At 39.6% G+C, this 19,486-nt stretch overlaps 1 protein-coding gene across 4 annotated transcripts in view; it reads right to left on the bottom strand.

The window, feature by feature from the left end:
- MACROH2A1 (macroH2A.1 histone) overlaps positions 1–19,486 on the bottom strand; it is a 71,328-nt gene that overhangs the window by 16,415 nt on the left and 35,427 nt on the right. The window contains exons 3-6 of one of the 4 annotated variants that reach the window (XM_084636755.1): positions 19,058–19,164; positions 17,142–17,339; positions 14,475–14,585; positions 783–882 (exon numbers count right to left, since the gene is read on the bottom strand). In XM_084636755.1, the coding sequence (XP_084492881.1) occupies positions 783–882; positions 14,475–14,585; positions 17,142–17,339; positions 19,058–19,164 (516 nt within the window). The remainder of the gene's footprint in view (positions 1–782; positions 883–14,474; positions 14,586–17,141; positions 17,340–19,057; positions 19,165–19,486) is intronic. The other 3 variants (XM_084636756.1, XM_084636757.1, XM_084636758.1) reach the window with 3 other exon arrangements.

Raw genomic sequence — 19,486 nt, 5'->3', positions numbered from 1 at the left:
ATAAAATGCAGTGAAAATGGAATTAAATTTACTGTTCCATTAAGGAAATCTGAAAAGTAATAAAAAAGAGCAGGTATACAACAGATATTAAAAATAGTTTTGCATGAAGTGCATCTAGATCAGTACATTTTTTTTAGTAGGCATACTTCTGCTGAAGGGTAATATTTTATTTGAAACAGAGTGGAAGCCATAAAAGCAATACACCGTACACTGGAATATATTTTCAAATTTTATGCTGCTATAAAATCTGGTTTTCAACTGAATATGAAGGTGATGGAGAGGGGTAATTGAAGACTAATGAAAACATACAAACCAGTTGATTGAATTAAACATGAAATCAAGGCAGAAAGCCAATTTAGGGGATTATTTGATCATCCCTCTTTATGAATTTCTGTGTCTACTTTGAAAACAAGGGATTGCAGGTAGAATGGAGAAACTGCTTATTTTGAAAGTAACCTGACAAAGAATATTTTAATTCTTAATGAATCCACATAAGAACCCCCCCTCAAAGTAGCTAACAGTCAATTATGAGCATTATGGAAAGGAATTTAGATGACTTCTTATTTTAATTGCAATCAACTTGAAGACAATCACTAATAATTAATACACAAATATTTAGATTTGTTGCAAATCATGCTTCTTAACTGAATTCTCTAGATTCTACTTTCTTGAGCACTTTAGAATTTGAAGTTTTATTTTAATGCATGAAGTCCAGGAGAATAAATTCTGGGTTCCATAATTTTCATGTGACCATTAGTTGCGTCAACCCATTCCCCATTTACCTAGGTCATCTTTAAGGTCAATGTCAGCATTGGTAGGATTGATAATGGCCTCCACCTCAAAGCCGGCTAAATTATTGATTTCACTGTGAATAAGGTTCAGCTGAAAAGAAAAGCATGAGGTGGGAAATAACAGGACAGCTGGGAAATCGGAGAAGCTGCAGAAAAGTAAGCTTTGCAACACAGATGGAGATAGCATCACTGCAAATAAATATGCAAAATAAAGTGCAGGTCATAAAAAGGGTTATTGGTCCAACAAAGAATCAATTTCAAACACAAGACTCAAACATTGTTCTGTATATGGAAAGGAAGTCAATGTTCTTGTTAATGAGCTCTGCTCTTATACAGTGTATGTTTTATGTTCAGAATTGTTTGAAATTCCTGACATGATAAAGGATAAACTATTCCCCTTTGAACTCCTGGCTCAAAGATACTCTCACGACTTCTTATGCATCAATTTGAGCGAGGAATTCTTTAGACAGACCAAGCATTTTAACAGAGTACGTGGTGGTTTTAATGGGTCTCCCCTTCTCTGCTTAATCCATTAAGTGTGAAGATGTTTTGGAGAAAACGGGCATTTATTTCCAATGACACTGCCAATCTTAAAAAGAAGGCATGTTTCCTTTTCAGTCACAGAAGCAGACATCATGATCTGCACCTTAGTAGCTTAAATTTTCATTTGTCCAGGACTGCAGTATATTGGTAGAAGGGTTGGTGAAGTAGCATCACTAAGTAAATATAAGGCTCTGTCTGAATATTTGCAGTGTTTGTGGTGCATGCTTGTGCTGCAATCCAGTGGAATAGTTTTAGGGAGGCTACTTTTTCTTTTAGTTAAATATTTTTCTGAAAATAAACCGCCTGCAGCCTGTGAACTATACCTGCACAGGGCTGTCTTTTAGACATCCCCACAGCCATCAGTATTAGGAGGATTTATCATTGGTATGTATCAGGGTGATGGAAATCAATTAGCACAGGCATCGGGAGATAAACCTCACATTTATATCTCAAGTTCTTTAAAAATGAAACTATCAAGTGGAATCTCAGGCAATACAGTTTTAATGTCTAGCACCGTATTTTCAGCAAGGTATATAAATCATAAATCATGCTCAAATAAGAAATATACACCTTGTGCCACAACTGTGGTTCTTCGAGATGTAAGTCCCTATGGGTGCTCCACTGCCGATGCACAATGTGCCTCTTGAGCCTTGACTGGGCATTTTCCATTAGCAAGGGCCATTCGGCCACCACATGAGCTTGATACAACCTTGTGCTGCGCACCGCAGAGTGTGCAGGTGAACCGCCGTTGGTTTCTTCTCTATCTGAATGCCCAACAAAGGACAATCCAATGTTGAAGGGAAGGTGGGTCAATAGCGGAACACCCAGAGGCGGACACATCTCAAAGAACCACAGCTACTGCAAAAGGTAACCTCTTCATTTTCTTAGAGTAGCATCTCTATGGTTGCTCCACTTCAGGTGATTCCCAAGCAGCATCACCACAGAGAGGAGGGAGCTTTGGAATTGAGTCGAAGATTTAAGACAGTACAGCAGAACCAAAAACCACATCAGATCTGATGATGTTGACCAAAACAGTGTTTAGAAAAAGTAGGCACTGAGGCCCACGTAGCAGCTCTGCATATTTCAGACACTGGAATGTTGTTGACTAGAGTTGCTGAAGTTGCCTGAACTGATAGAGTGTGCTGTTCTCCACTGGGGAGGTAGAGCACCAGCTTCATCGCAGCAAGTGACAATACACACAGAGATCCAGCCTCTGTATAGATATCATGGACCCTTTGGGCCTGTCTGTGATGGAGACAAACAGTCTAGGTGATTCCTAAAATTATTTGGTCCAATCTAGATAAAAGGCCAATGCCTGCCTCACATCTGAAGAATGAAAGGAGGTCTCCTGCTGAGTTTTATGCAGTTTTGGGGAAAATACCGGTATATGAATAGATCAGTAAAGATGTGAATTGACAACACTGTAGGTGAGAATTTTGAGTGCAGCCATAAAGAGACCTGGTCCTTGAAAAATACCATAAATGGAGGGTCTGCCAGCCAGGCAACAATCTCCCCAATCCTGCTAGCCAATGTGATAGTTACTAGAAAGGCTGTCTTCATAAATGAAGCAAGGAGCAGGCTGCCATAGGTTCAAATGTTGGTCGCATGAGGTATCTAAGTACCAGGTTGAGATCCCAAGTAGGAGTAGGATCCTTAACCTGGGGGCAGAGGTTCCCTAAACCCTTAATAAATCTTGAGGACATACGATGAGCAAATATGGAAAACCCCTCTAGTGGGTGATGAAATGCTGATATCACAGTGATATGAACCCTAATAGAGCCAGTTGATAACACTGATTGCTTGAAAGCCAGCAGGTAATCCAAGATGGCTGACAGCAAAGAGAATTCAGACACAAGATGGTGATGGTAACATTAGTGGTTGAATCTTTTCCATTTCTGAAAGGAACTAATTCGAGTTGACTCCCTTCTAATGTTTAGTCATACTTGTTCTCTCATCGAGCAGGTGGATTCTAATTCTGTGAACCATCTAGAAGCCATGCTCAGAGGTGGAGAACCCCTAGGTTTGGGTGAAGCATGTGACCTGCATCCTGGGAGACCAGATGAGAGATGGTAAGAAGCTTGAACGCCAGTTGGACACATGGGTGAAACAGGGAAGGATACCAAGCCTGTCTCAACCAGGTCAGTACTATAAGGATAGTCCTGTCTTTGTCCTGTCTAATCCTGTTAATCACTCTTTGTATTAGTGGTGCTGGAGAACAGGCCCTTCATACAGGGAAGGAGAAAAGCAGCCCCCAAAGCGTGGTGAACAAGGCCTCCTTTGGAGCAGAATGGGATAATTCTTGGTTTTGAATGTGGCGAATGGGTCCACCTCTGGAAGTCTCTACCTTTGGAATACCCCATGAAGGATTTGAGTACAATGCTCATTCTTAGTCCTGGGAGAAGCACATGCTGAGCATATCAACTGTGATATTCTGGGCTTCAGGAAGCTAAAAGGCTGAGATCTGAATCTGATGGGTTATACACCAGTTCCATAACTTGATAGCTTTGGTGAACATGGAAGGAGATCTTACTCCTCCTTGTTTGTTGACGCAGAACATTCAAGCCACATTGCCTGTCACGATCCTGATTGATTTGCCCCGATGAGTGGCAGCAACTGAAGGCAGGCGTTCCTGACTGCTTTGAGTTCCAACAGGTTGATAGAGGGACTGGTTTCCTTAGGTGATCATCTGCCCTGAGTTGTGAGGGTTTGGAGGTGTGCTCCCCACCCTAAAGTGATGTGTCTGTCACAGTTACTGTTGGAGCTGGGTGGATGAAAGGGATGGCTGTACAGACATGGAGCTGATTTTTCTACCAGTCTAGAGAGTTCTTCATTTGGAGGGGAATCATGACCTGTTTGTCCAAGCTGTCTCTGGTTGAGTAATAGATCCTTCAGAAGCAGCCCTGAAAGCAGCAAAAGGTGAAATCTTGTTACCAAGGTGAAAGCTGACAACTGTAAACAGTTCCTTACTGTGGATCGGGGATTTCCTTGAATTGTCACAACCAGATTTGCCAAGGTTATGAATCTGCCCATGGAAAGGAAGGTTCTGGGTGCTAATGAGTCGAAGTATACCCCTATAAATTGCATTATCTGTACCAGAGCAAAGATAAATTTTTTTTTGTTTGTTTTTTACATTCAGCTGGAGACCCAAGTCCTGGAAGAGACCATGAGCTGCCTGGGTGGAGGTCAGCACTGCTTTGTAAAATTGGCCCTTGAGTAAAATTGGCCCAGCTGTTGAGATACAGGACAACTAAAATCGACTCTTGCCAAAGGAAAGCAGCTACTACCACTAGAACCTTTGAGAACACTCTTGTAGTTCTCGGGAACAGAGGGCAAAGGGAAGTACCTAGTATTGAAAATGCTCCTGGCCCACAGTAAAACATGTGTATTTCTTGTGAATGGGTGAATCACTATATGAAAATAGGTGTCCTGTAGGCTGAGGGCTGAAAACCAATCTCCTGCCTCTAGAGAAGGAATTATAACTGCCAGAGTCACCATCCTTAACTTCTGAGACTTCACAAATTTGTTCAGCCATCTTAGATCTAAGATCGGTCTCCACCCTTCATCCTTGAGCATAAGAAAATACTTCCAGTAAAACCTTTTCCACCTGTGAGGGGATTGGACTGGTGCTATTGCTCCTAAATGAAGGAGAGAATGCACTTCTTGATTCAGTATAGTCTCATTAGACGGATCGTGAAGATGGACGGGGAAGGGAAAGACAAAGTGGTCGGAACAGCCAAATGTTATAACCTTCAGGGCCCACTTGTCTGTTGTAGTATGCTGACAAGCCTGTTGGAAGTGAGAAAGGCAGTCTCCAAAAGTGGGAAGGTTAGTGAAGTTTGCAGCTTGCCTGCTAGAGGTGAGGGAGAATTAAATCCTTGACTGATCTGTCAAAATTGTTGTGATGACTGGGTATTCAGTGAAGGAGGGTGAGGAGCTCTCTTCCTCTGGAATCTTTCTCAATTTCTAGTGGGTTCGGCAGTCCAGTGAAATCCAGACAACTGGCCCAAGCATGATCTCTGAGCAGTTAGAGACCTAAAAAAATCTCTTGTTCTTAGTGGTTTATATATCCAAAGACTTCAACATGGCCCTGGAGTCCTTCAGTGTGTGTCGGGACTCATTTGTAATCCCCAAAAGCAATGGGACGTCCTCAAAAGTATTCTGATCCTCTCTCGGGAACCTCGATAGCTGGAGCCATGACACCCTGAGCCCTGTGGAGATGGATCTGGCGACAGTGTCTGTGGCATCTAAGGACCTTTGGAGAGAGGTTCTGGCTAATAACTGACCCTCCCTGATGATGGCCTGAAAGCGTTCTCTATGCTCATATAGAAGATGTTCAATAAAGGCAGCAAACTTCTTGTAATTCATGAAGTCATACTTGGCCATGATCACCAGACAGTTTGAGATCTGAAATTGGAGGTGTAAGCAGATGAGTAAGCCTTTCAACCAAAAAAGATCTAACCTCTTCTGGTCCTTATTGTAAGTAATGTACAGTAATGCAGTTTGCCCCTCCAATTTACAACATCCACTACCAGGGAAACAGGTGAGGGAACAAAAATTCTCAGTCCCCAGGAGGAACATAATATTTCTTATCCACCTATTTGCAAGTTGCAGGGATGGTGACAAGAGTTTGCCACATAGTCTTCATTGGATGGAGGAGCACTCCATTACCAGGTAGTGCAACCCGTCTGGGTGCTGCCAACTGCAAAATGTCCAGGAGCCTGTGTTGTGAGTCTTTAACCTCCTCAAGAGGTATCTGAAGGGTGTCAGACACCCTTTTCGTGAGGTCCTGGAACTGACGAAAATCACTGGCCATCAATGGTAGCGGAGGCATGATTGCCTTTTCCAGAGACAAGGCTGAAACAGGAGTTGAGGCCTCCATATCCACCTTAGTCTCCTATTGTTCAAAGGTCTCCTTGTGTTGTGGGCATGGTATAGGAGACCCCAACCTCTCAGTGCAATGAAGCTGGAGGCTTGGCAAACTATTGCCAATATGCCGCCCAAAGATCCCAGTATGGCCATTCGGGGTGGGGGACATCTAGAAGAGGGGATTACACTCAGGACTGATCCCACCATTCCTGTTGTGGTTGAGGATCCTTGTCAAAGTACGGGTTCCTGCATGGAAACAGAGCAGAACCCTGCACTGATAAAGAGGAGACTGACTGAATGTCTCTGTCATTCTCCTCAATGTTCTCCAGGGGGCGGGGGCAGGAGAAAAAAGAGAATCTGGTGGTACCAGGAACAATGATAATCTGGAGACCGGGATCTTGGTACCGAGAGTTGTTTGGCACCCATAAACAGTGGGGACTCCAGCTCATCTAAAACTGACAAGTACCTGGAGTAATGGAATTCCTGCAGTACCAAGTGAGTCGGTATCAATGCAACAGTTGAAGTGGACAGTACCGTTGATCTGGAGCATGTAGGTGCTGGGCCTGAAGGTGTCTGGCGCTTTGATTTTCCTGGTCCTTATGGTCCAAGTGAGAAGGCACTGATGGTAAACCTGACGTAGATGAAGCCATTCTAGAGGAGTATTTCCTGGGCCTCCCTGTCCTTCACAGACAGTACTGGGGGCCTGCTGGAGCAATGCCTCCCTGAAGCGCTCTGGGATCTTCCAGTTCCACCAGAAGCAGAGGAAGAGTCCTTTGCCACAATGGTACCGAGCCAAGAGGTCAAGGTCCTTGACACCATAATGTGACTGGGAGATCAGGGCCTTTTGGCAGCTGACTCCTTCTGGTGAGAGACAGAGCTCCTCTTTGGGGAGACTGGGCTGAGGCCAAAGGGGTGCTAGATCTGTCCAGACACAGATGTACGGGAGGCGGCGGGAGGTGTCTTCTGACCTGACTCAGAAGCAGGTCGAAGGGAGTGTTCCATCCTCCATTTGGTCTCCCGATTCTTCTATGCTAAATTTGAAAGGTTGGCGAAAGTTACCCTTTTGGGAGATATGGGACTCTCCAAAGCAATGGATACACTTCGAGTGGCTGTCACTGACCAGGAGAGCCTCCTGGCAAGAGGCAGCATTTGAAACCTGGTGAGCCAGGCATGCCCAGCCAGGCCAAATAGGCTCCCCGGAAAAAGGGTGAAAAAACCCAAACCCCTCACTACTATCTAATTAATTCTACACTAACTAGAAACACTGAACTAACTAAAACAACTGTAGAACATGCTGAGCTTATAAAAGGTTTGTCTCAGGCCGAGGTGGTAGAGAAGGGGCTGAGGGTGGTTTGCCCACGCAACTCTACAAACCCTTGGTGTGCAGCACGAGGTAGTATAGAGTGAATGCACAGACCAATCGGATACTGCTAATGGAAAATCTCCAATCAAGGGCTCGAGAGGCACATGCACACCTGAAGTAGAGCACCCTAGGTATACTACTCAAAGAAGAATTAAGGTTACAATACCATACCAGTAAGAACATATTTGTAAAAAAGTGCTCAGTGACACACTATTAGTGCAGTTTGTTCACTTCTGAGCGCAAGTTTGGGAGTCTCTAATCTATATCACAAACTACTCTGTAGTCTGGGACAATTGAACATGGAATGTCAGACTCTGCTCTTGACATACCCACCCCGGTACAGCAAGAGTCTAGTGAAGACAGCACTTGGACAAAACTGTGTGGAGAAGTTTAAAACTGTGCTTAGCTACACTGTTCCCTAGTTGTAGCCAGTGTTGTGAAGTCTTTGATATCATAAGCACCAAACTAACTCAAATGTTTTAAAAATAGGATTCAATAATGTTTTTACTTGTAATCTCCCTAATCCCTTTTATAGAGCACAACAGTGAGAATAAGCAGATATATACACATTATAATTATGCCTATAGATGTGATTAGCATGGTGCTATCCATGCACCTAAAGTGTCTTTTTCAGTGTCTGACTATGCAAGTACAGAAGGCCACTCAAGTAAGTATATGAGCTAATGCTAAATTTCTATCAAATATTTAGAGATAAAAAAATGAAAGACAAATTTTTCATTCACTCAGGTAAGCCCTGATCTAAAGCCCACTGCAGTCAATGGAAAGATTCCTTTTGAATTCAATGGGCTTTGGATCAGACCTATGAAGTATAACATTTCAGTGTAATCAAGTATATCGAGACCCTGAGATTACTTCCACTGATTGCTAAATTTGGTCTGTTGTATTTTAATCCACGTTAATTTTAACTGTACATCTCCTTCCTGCGTGTGAGTTAATTTACTGAGAGAAAATATAAATGTGTCGATACACTGGACAACTGGTTTTGTGTAATGTATGATCTAGATGCTAGTAAAGTCAACAGGTCATTCCTAGAGATGTGCAAAATTTATAATTTTTTCTGTGGAGTTTCCAACAAAAATTGTCACCATTTCATTTCATGTGATTATGCACACAAACAGAAATTTTGCTTTTAAAAACTTGCCAATGCATAACTGTTTGCATAATTAACCTGTAAGCAATCGTCACTCAAAAAAATGGGCCCATTTTAGTTCCAAAAATTAGCATACTTGAACATTTGTGCAAATATGGGCCCATTTTTTATTTTGTAATGAAATGTGGAAAAGTTTGACTTTCAAATAGAATTTGAACCCAGTAATATTTCACACATCTCGTTACTGACTTTTCACATAATCCAGTTTGAGTCTTGAGTCTGACTACAAGCAACTGCTGTTTTTTCTTTTTAAATCAAACCAAACCAATACTGAAAAAAAACTTTGTGTGCACTGAAATAAAAAGCTGACCATATTGGATTTAAATTGTAATAGAGGCCTGAACATATTTATTTGTTTCATTTTAAAGTTAACTCTTTTTGTTCCCTAGTTCCCAGATTTCTGTGGGTTTTCCCCTCATTTTTATTAACTCCAGACCATTTTGGTTTTTCAGTTTTGGAACCCTTGGTATTCATGCATTTACGTTAGTTATTATTGTATGTCCCAATTTAACTATAAAAAATCCACCTACAAAAGACCCATCATCCATAGTCTTGTGCTGCCTTTTTACTGTGCAGCAATTAGACACTTTTTGTTGAATTACGCATTTATTGTGCAGTTATGTATCTGTCACATATTTACAATATAAATTGAAAGCTTTCATTGAGAATTAAATCCTGATGACTAAAGGCTCGATTTTACTGCCCAATATGCAAGCATGCATCATATTATACAAGTTTGTATATCAGGCAAGAGAAGAGGACTGATCCCTAAAGGACCACATTGTTAAAAAGAGACACAAATTGCACTTGCGTGTACAACACTGGGTAGGCCTCTAATTAGTTAACATTTAAGTGGATGAATTAGTTAAAGCGTACTTAGAAAATGTTAAGTGCCACAGAAGTGCTAAGTATTATTATTTGGCCAACCCTTTCAGTCTTTACTGCAGGCAAAACTACCTTTGAATTCTTTGGTGTTTTGCCTGGTAAGGACTGAGTAATTATCTAGCAATTTAATTTGCACACAGAAAACTGGGATGCCTATTTCATGCGAAGTTGAAGCCTCTTTGAAAAGCCAGACCCAGATGCTTACCACTAAAGTTTTCCAATCCAGCAACTGGTCAACAATTCCAGAAAAACAAGTGTTGGTGCTAACAGGATTATGAAATTATTATAATATTATATTAAATTAAATTATGTAATTAAATTATAATATTATAATAGGATTATTAAAATATTCTATAAATTAACTAAAGGTGCTTTTAGTTAATTTATAGAATATTTTAATAATCCTCGGTTGCCACAAAGGCATCTTTTGTAGACCGCAACAGTAATTTTAAAATCAACTAGATTATTAGATTAAGGTTTGTAAAACATTAATAACTAGGTATCTACATGTTTTAATAAATGAAGGGGGATTTCCCCCATGGAAAATGGCAGCAACACAATTTCTCAAAACCTCTGAATTTAAGTGAAGCTTAATACGGCTGCTTAAAGATTTTGTTCAAAAATCAACAATACATTTTAGAAATGGACTGTACCCAAACCTGCTCTGTGTGCTACAACGTTCTCAGTAATTAAATCTTCGGGGGATATTGCAGTGACAGAAGCCAGTTCTTGCAAGTAAACCCTTTCCTTCCTCCAAAAGTGGAGCCAGGAAAAGTGATTTTTCCCATTAAGGCATCATGGATGACATGGTAGAAAGTATAGGATTACTTCCTTGCTTCCCCTTAAGTCTGCCACAGCCCAGATTTGCAGATCTAGTGAACGTGCTTGTAGAGGCATTCAGGGAGGAGAAGGGTCATTTGAAGGTTATTGATTATAGGTCTATTTTAGGGAAGAGTAGTTATCTTTTGGGCCTGTTATTCTTATTTATTATTTATAGTGCTTGTTCTTATTACAGTGAATAAAATTAATATCTAAGAGGCCGTAACCGTTATCTGTTTGCAATATAAACATTCAAAGCATCACATTTTTGTAAGAGCACCCAGAGCAATGGAAGGTTGCTTGAAAAACTAAAAGAAAAGGAGTACTTGTGGCACGTTAGAGACTAACCAATTTATTTGAGCATAAGCTTTTGTGAGCTACAGCTCACTTCATCGGATGCTCACGAAAGCTTATGCTCAAATAAATTGGTTAGTCTCTCACGTGCCACAAGTACTCCTTTTCTTTTTGCGAATACAGATGAACATGGCTGTTACTCTGAAACCTGAAACAAACTAAAAAAATCAATCAATATTTAAGGAAGAATGGTCTCCATCACAAAATGCTTATAAGCATTAGTGCATTAAGCCTGCTATCATCTCTGTGAGGAATATATGCATATATCTCCATTTTACAGATGGGGAAACACATACCAAAAGATGAAATGATTTACAGTATGTCAATGGCACAGTCAGAATTAGAACCCAGGAATCATAACTCTCAGTCCCCCTTTACTAACCCCCTGAACCCATTGTCTCCTCTAAGTATGAGGGTAACTGCATTCTGAGAGCTATGAATAATTTAACTTTTGCACAAAATTCCACAATTCTGAAAGAGCAAAGTAGTGCTGAAGAAAGCAAAACCAGGTCCTCCCTTTCCTTCCCAGTAACTTTCCATGACTCTTAACTGCCTTAAAAAAAAAAAAAAAAAAAAAAAAAAAGGCACTTTCTCCCTCCCCCACACTCTGAAAATACTGTACAGTGGGAATTTCTAAGAATTACAGTGCTCATCACATTGTTGGGCTACATTAGTCATTTAAAATAAATATCTGCTGTGCCAAGAAGACCTAGAAAATTTAATTAATATCATTAGACTCCGATTTAAAAAACAAACATACCCTCCCCCACCTCCAATAACAAAACTTTAGATTCTTTCCGGAAACACAGTATCTGACTTAATGCTTTAGATAAATGTTTTAAATCAAGAAGGTCCTTTTAAACCGCAGTTGCATGTAGAAATGACTTAAAAGCATTTAATTGATTCCAAGATAATGCACTCAAAATTTATAAGTAATTTGTAAAATTTTCAGAATAATGAAAGGAATTGTTTGAAAATTTCAATGGGTCAAGACAAACATCATTAACAATAACAATTAGTTTCCAGTCTGTTAACCTGCTTGCCCTCTTTAGTACAGTAAGTATCTTAGCAACAGACATACTGTAACACCCATGAGCCTTTCTTATTCAACCGAGCCTGTGCAGAATGGGCCTATAACCTAGGAGGCAAAAAGGGTGGTTACCTCCCACTGCATCTGTGGGTGTTGAGGGTGCTAAGCACTTCATCTGAGGTACTCAGCAACCACAGATCAGGCCCAATGTTCTGCCCTTGTTTTTTCTCAATATAGAAAAAAATACACTATGTTGGATCATTAGGAAAATACACTGAGGCATGTTGAGCTGCTGAAAAATAACTTCTGGGGAATGCTTCTGAAAATATTCCTAAACCATGAGCTGACAAAACAAACTAACTATTTTATCCTGTGTTCTTATTAAATGCACGCATTCAAAGATATCACCTCTTATACACTACAATGCAGTGAGATCTTTGCCTTCTAAGCTTTCCATGTTTTCAGGCTTAAAAGGAATCCATGAAAAATCAAATTAGTCCTTAAAAATGTTTTTTCTAGGAAAAATATTACCACGGTAACAGATTTATTATTTGTCACGTTGTGTAAGGTAAGAATGCTCTCTATTTTTTAACCTAATAAAGATGGAGAGTAGGATTTAGGGAATTCTTAGATTCATTAACGATATGGTATTTTATAACCTTGATTTCTGCACTGAGCGCTCACTGACTATAACAACAGTTCCCAGTATGGGGCAAAAACAGAATATGGCCTTTAATAGCTAGGTGATGTATATCAACATGTATCCTCTCTACATCAGCAGAAGTGCACATTTTACCTGGGTTTTTCTTCATAGGAGGTGTAATTTGCATCACGTTTGCATTTTTCCCCCTTTACGTGTGCTGTTACAAATATGAGACAAGCAAACTCCCACTAATATCAATGTGACCACGATTTGCCTCATCAAATACAGCCACTGGGAAACAGCTCCTTCATACAGGATTTGTGTTTACCTTACATAGGCATGATTTTTTAATGTAACTTAGATTTGCACACAAAGTGAAACAGATACTCCCTTTCACTTGCATGGGTAGAGAGGAGCTAAAACCAGTAGCACTGGGCAGGAGAATCTAAGATGTAGCAATGAGCAGTTCTGTCTAGGAGTTAAAGCTGCTCAGAGGGAGAAAGGAGCATGGCTGCATGGACACTGAATGACAATACACCCCTCAGGGAGCTGTGTTCCACGTGAATAAGGAACCAGTTGTCTAGAGTTCTATGGTGTTGCTAGGTTGCACTCTTTCACCAACATAAGATTAGAAATCCCTCACTGTTAAGGGGACAAAGGAAGGTAAACTCTGCAAGGTAAACCTATTATATTTGTGATTCATATCAAAGAAAAACTAGGACTCAGAGCTGCTTATTATTAATTATTTGTATTATTGTTATCACTTAAGAGACCCTGTCTGGATCAAGACCCCACTGTGATAGTTGCTCTACAAACAGCAAACAAAACCTGTCCCTGCCCCAAAGAGCTTTCTCTCATTGAAATGGATAGCAAAATCCTACTGGCTACGTGGCCATCAGGGTCAGGTCTGTGATACCATGACGTTAATTCCTATTTTGAACAAAAAGAATGCCAAATCAATTCCAAAAGCCTTAATTTGGTTGCTCCGTAAAGAGAATATTGAGTTTATAAACTTTGGATTTTAACTAATCAAAGTGTCTTAAAATTTGAATATTTTCAGAAAGATTCCAGGGGAAGCAGCCAATCTCTCCCCTTCAAATGACAATCTGACTGCAAGTGTAAACTGCATGTAAAATACAGAAACCCTTTGCAGCAAATAAAATAAAGTTATTTGCATGCATAATGAACTTAGCAGACAAGCTGTGCAACAATAAATGGAGTACAGTCTCGATATGAAATAAAAATGAGTTAAAGGAGACATTCCACGATGGGACAAAAATGGTTCGTCACTTTCAATTTACAATACAATGATTTAGCCACTGAATGATAAAAGAAAGATGCAGTATTACTTCAAAATAGCATATCACATAAGTTAAAGGCTGGTTTCAAGAAAAGAGACCAGGTTCATTTCTTGAATTAACAATGTCTCTTTAAAGTGCTATTTTAGCATTAAAACCCTAACACACCCAACTCTCAAAATATGCTCACAGGGTAAATACAACTGTTGATAAATGGCTTTTTGTAAAAGCGTCATTCGTTATTGTATGTTATTAGTTTTTGTAAAAAAAAAAAAAAAGATCTATTAGAAATAAATATTTTAAATAGGTTTTGATAGAAGCCAGCAAATCATTTATATTGGCAATAGAGCAGGCTGTCCTTTTGTAAAGCCATTTTGTCCTCAGCAAAATGTCATCACTGGGAGAAGCTTAGCTGTAATAATTATGCCGTCTAATAAAAAATGTGGAAAGTTTCACAGCAAGCAAAATTTCACTGCATCAGAATGTTTGGTTAATTACGCACATGAAGACCCATTTATTAAAAATAAAGTTTTCAAAACCAGTTTCAGGTGATTTCTTTGTTAAAAAAGACTTATCCAAATCAGCTCTGTAATGCACGTGCAGATGAACTACAAGACTGGGTGAATGCTAGTCAAGCACAGGCCTTTTTGGGGTGTATCTCTTAAGCAAAACTTCAAGATAGGTATTGGCTTATAAAATGCCTAGACATACCTTCTGGCCAAGGAAAAGACTTTTGGTGGACAAGACTGTGAATCCATCTGCAGGAGTTCCTTCTGTTGTACTGTCAGCACTTGCTGATTTGCTGACTTCTCCCTGCTTCTTCTTGTAAAAATATAGTTAATTAGTTAACCAGAGGCTGAGAAATATGGTTCAATAATACTGATAATATGACATGCAATACACGTAGCCATATTTATTATGCTATAAACAACGAATACAAACAATGGTATTGGAGTCTGACCTTTAGTCACATATGTGACTGATTAATGTTAATAAAGGCAGCTACACATACACATCCAGAGGAGAAATGACCTCAATGTTTGGATGTCCGAGGTCCCCTCTTGCCTATGAAACCACACACATTAGAGAATTCACTCGTCTTCTAAAATTTCCCAAAATATTTTCAACAATTTTTTAAAAATGCAAATGCAAAGGGGCAATGTACCCATTTGCAAGTGGACATTCTTGGCATTCCTAAGAGCCTTCTTCAGACACAAAATCTTGTATCTGTGCATGAAAGTGGTCACTTGCAAATTTCACAACTGTGTTTTTAGGTACCTATTTTAAAATTTGGCTGTTACTGTAAATAATATAAATAAATTATTCCATTATGCTGTATGCCTAATAGAGGTGCTGTAGGCCCTAGCTGAAAAATTCTGTTTTTCAAACCTGGCCCCAGTCATCTTCCATTACTCAGTAAAATTAAAATTAAATTAAATTTATTCCATCCATTTAACTGGATTATTTAACTAGAACACCACAGGTTTGGCCTGCATCAAATTGTTGGATATAAATTAGAACTGTATCATTTTGAAGGGATGTCAGTCATGGCAGTGAAACAACTGCTGTAGCAACTAGCTCAACTGCTGCCAACTGAGAGGTAGGAATATTTTAATTTGAAATAAAATAAAATAATAATAATCATCATTTAGCATAAATATGTATTGCCTCAATAACATGTCTGTGAATCAAACCTCTACTTGGGACATTAAAGCAAAGCTACTGTTGTGTTATATTCCCCCCAAAAGTATAGGTAACATAGCGTGTGAGTAAACAAATAAGGTGGTGAAGATGCAGGAGTATATTTGTGTTTCTAGGAAGTGTAACCATACTTTACATTATACAAATGTTTCGAAAATTAGATTTTCATGCCTCCTATTTCAATTCCCCTGGAGTTTATTATTAGCCAAATATTAGTATAATAAGCAGACAATGAAGTTTATTGTGTGAAAGAAAAACAGAACCCCACAACAGACTTCCTGCTTTTGTAATCAAGAAAGAAAAAAAATATCCAGATTTAGGGAAATTATTAGTGCAAGGTTATTAGAAGTTCTGCACTCCAAATGCCACCTACTATGTGTTCTACAAGGAGAGAGAAAATTCAAGAGTTCAAAAAGTAACTGTAAAATCAGGAAAATAATTAGGACCTCAGAATGGAGAGCTCAAGACAAAGGTATTGTCTTTGTTGACCAGAAAAGGCAACATTTTCACATGCAGCACATTAAATGCCTGTGAACGTTTTTGCACCCAGAATTTTGCATGTGTAATTTTCCACAATTTTTTTCACACACTAAAGCTTGCATGTAAGCACATGAATTAGAAAGAAATTCCTAACCTCTATAAATGGAAACTCTAGTAAAAAAAAGTTCAAAAATGAATTTCCCTATTTTACTACAAGACATTTATCATGATTGGATGCCGTCCATTCCCCCCCCCCCCCCCACTTTTTTCTCTCTTCAAATTTCGAATGAAGTACATTTAGTATTTAGGAATTAAAGAAGTCTCCAGCTCAAAATTCAGAAGAGTCTCATTACAGCAACCTAAAAATGTGGAATAAAAAAAAAAATTTATGGCACTCTTCTGCTGAAGAATCTGTATTTAGGCAAGCTGAATATCATGACTTCTCCATGCAGAAAGAGATCAAACTACCTGCTCTGGTAGAATCCTGTCTTCAGTTCAAAGAGATAACAAAAGCCATTGCTGAATTTCAGCAAATTTATTAAATGAGAAGAAATTATTAAATCTACTTTTTAAAAAAATGCTTGACTAATAAAATCAGCAAACTAAAATGTTATACTTTTTCTTAATATTTGCAACTGAAGGAAAAATGATATTGTTCTAATGTGATTTTAGTTATGATAGAATTATCCAAATCCTCGTTTTCTCAGTGCCACATGCGGATACCCCATGTGAAATCCAAGTAAATTTAAATTGCCCCTCTCACCCAGTGGCAGAGCACAGGCACCCGCGCAACCACTGCACAGCTGCCACTATAGCGGCTATGTGAGATTTTTGGATCTGTTTGGTTCATCGATAGGCTAGCCACAATCCTGCCATGCCACAGTTACAACCTCCAGCTCCTCAGTCATACAGAAACTGCCTCCACACAGGGGATGCAATACTCACAGCAGATGTGCCAGTTTGACTGACTTTCATGCTTTGAGACACCTTGAGGAGAGGGCTGTTATTTGAACTTTGGTAACGGTTTATGTTACTATTGAAACTGCTCCCCAATCACACCCTGAACTGGAAAATATCCTTTAGGATATTTACTATATAGGTCTATACTGTATATATACACACATCTAGGTCTCTCCGATTCTCCAGTTTTTAGCAGCTCCTGCATTGCACGTTTCAGGTTTGATATATACAGATTACCTTGGACTTCCTTGATCCTTTCTTGCCTCCTGCTTTCTTTGATACAGTCTTTTTCTGTGATGGGGACTTTGCCTTCTTAGCTGGGGGTGGAGTGATGATGGCTTCCAGTTTTCCTTTAGACCCCCGCTTCTTTGCGAGCAGCTCTGGGTGAATATTTGGTAATACACCACCACTGGCTATGGTGACACCTTTCAATAGCTAAACGCAAATAAAGTAGCAAATAATGAAATCCAGCATTTACACAGTGATAAAGAGCGAACAGTGTTTATTAATATGCACTGTATTCTGTATTGTCTATTCCTAATTATGTCTTTATATAGCTCAATAAATATCTGTGAAGAAAAGAAACCCTTTCCACACAACATGAATTTAAACTGAACAATTTAGCCAGAAAATGCACAGATCCTTGCATGTTGCTATGCATCCCGGATGTCTTTTGTGCTCACAAACAATTAATTTTTCATCTATGCTGTCAAATGTGTGTAATGAAGACTAAATTATTCAGCTATAGATGAGAGAAAAAATAGGATAGTCATATCTGTGGACTCAGGAGCTTTGCAGGGCAGTGTGTGTTTGAGAGGGAGCCCCGAAGCTTCACATTGCAGGGAGTGCCGGGGGAGGCATGAGTATGGAGCTCTTAAACTCTGCACTTCCTTGAATCTTTAAAAACTAAAGAAATTAACAGACATGAAACTTCAAGTGAAGGGGGGTGTGTGTGTGTGTGTGTGTGTGTGTCCAGAAATGTTACAGTTAAAAAGAATCTAAGCCTTTAAAACACAGAAATAGAACAGTTAAGAGAAGGTAGAAATCAGGGGTTCTCAAACTTCATTGCACCGCGACCCCCTTCTGCCAAAGGTTACTACATGACCTGGGGGGAGTGGAGGGGGCCACAACCCAAGCCCCACTGTCCTGGGTGGGGGTGGAGCTCGGGTTTTGGTCCCAGCAAGTCTAACGCTGGCTCTAGGGTCCCCATTAAAATGGGGTCATAACCCACTCTGGGGTCCCAACCCACAGTCTGAGAACCACTGAGGTAGATATATATTTAAATACACTCAGAGTCCATGCATGCTATTAACTAAAAGTACTTGGGAAATATATCCAGTTGCATATTCTAAAGACAACCTTAACTCCACGCTCCAGTTAGTGTCCTGCACCAGACCAGCATCAAGATTTCTCCTGAATTAGTGACTTAAAGCCCCTGTTGCATTTCCCATCTTGAACTGCGCCGAGTGCTCCTTGATTACAGCTCAGGATCTATAAGGTAAGGCCCCTGACTCACAAAAGGAATGATGAACAGGGCAATATTATGGGATTTCTAAACCATGTAGTGAGGATGGCTGGAGTAGATTGTTTTTTCAGCTAGTGGAACACTGGACTGCAGCAGGGAATTTTTCTTATTATGTGTTTGTACAGGACTTAATACAATGAACTGTGATCCTGGCAGGTGCTCTGGGTGATGTGATTCCAATGCAAATAAATGACAAACAAATACTAGTTATGTCTGAATTTATTTGACTATCTAAAAAAATCCAGCCCTCTTACTCCTGAAGTCTGGCCCCAATGGGTTAAGAAAGTTTTAGGACAAAAAAGATAGATATACATAACCAGAATACATACAGGAATATCAACTCAAAGGAATTGACGGACTCAGTTTCCTAGGAGGCTTTACCTTGGTGTCTCAGAGGAGGCAACGGTTGTGTTGTATCGCCTATGCATTGCGCATTTTATTCCCTGAAACATGTAATTAAGCTGAGTACTTTAACTAGTTACCATAATGAATGAATGAATGAACTGCTTCCCAGTGGCCTGCTCTGCTCAGAAGCAGAGGTCTTGAATTACAATTCAGTAATATGGAAGGATAATTTAAGAAACCCTAAAAGAAATCCTGGCCTTCACATAATGGAGACTTTTCTTACCTGATTTAATTCTTCATCATTTGCTACAGCCAACAGGATGTGTCTAGGAGTGACTCGACCCTTCTTGTTGTCCCTTGCTGCATTTCCAGCCAATTCAAGAATTTCCGCTGGGGGAAAATAAACCCTTCTTAATTAAAATATGATAGTTAAAAGCCAATGGGTGTTTGGTGAACAGGGCTATAAGATGTCAATTCTCAAACAGTCAAACAAAAGTTGGTCCAATAGAAGATCTTACCTGACCCATCTTGTCTCTCTAATATCCTGGGACCGACATGGCTACAACAACATTGCGTATAAACAAATATTAAAGCATTATGTAGTACCTTTTGAGAACTATTTGCCTCATTTGGTCAGGGAATGCAATATAAATGGTTGAGGATGGACTCTAATCTTGGAGGCACAGCATTGAAAGTTTCACAAAATCCATTA

This window comes from Lepidochelys olivacea (assembly GCF_965140295.1).
Source record: "Lepidochelys olivacea isolate rLepOli2 genome assembly, chromosome: 8".
In the NCBI taxonomy this organism is placed as follows: domain Eukaryota; kingdom Metazoa; phylum Chordata; order Testudines; family Cheloniidae; genus Lepidochelys; species Lepidochelys olivacea.
The sequence above is the reverse complement of the archived record's forward strand: the minus strand, read 5'-3'. Positions and strand labels throughout refer to the sequence as shown.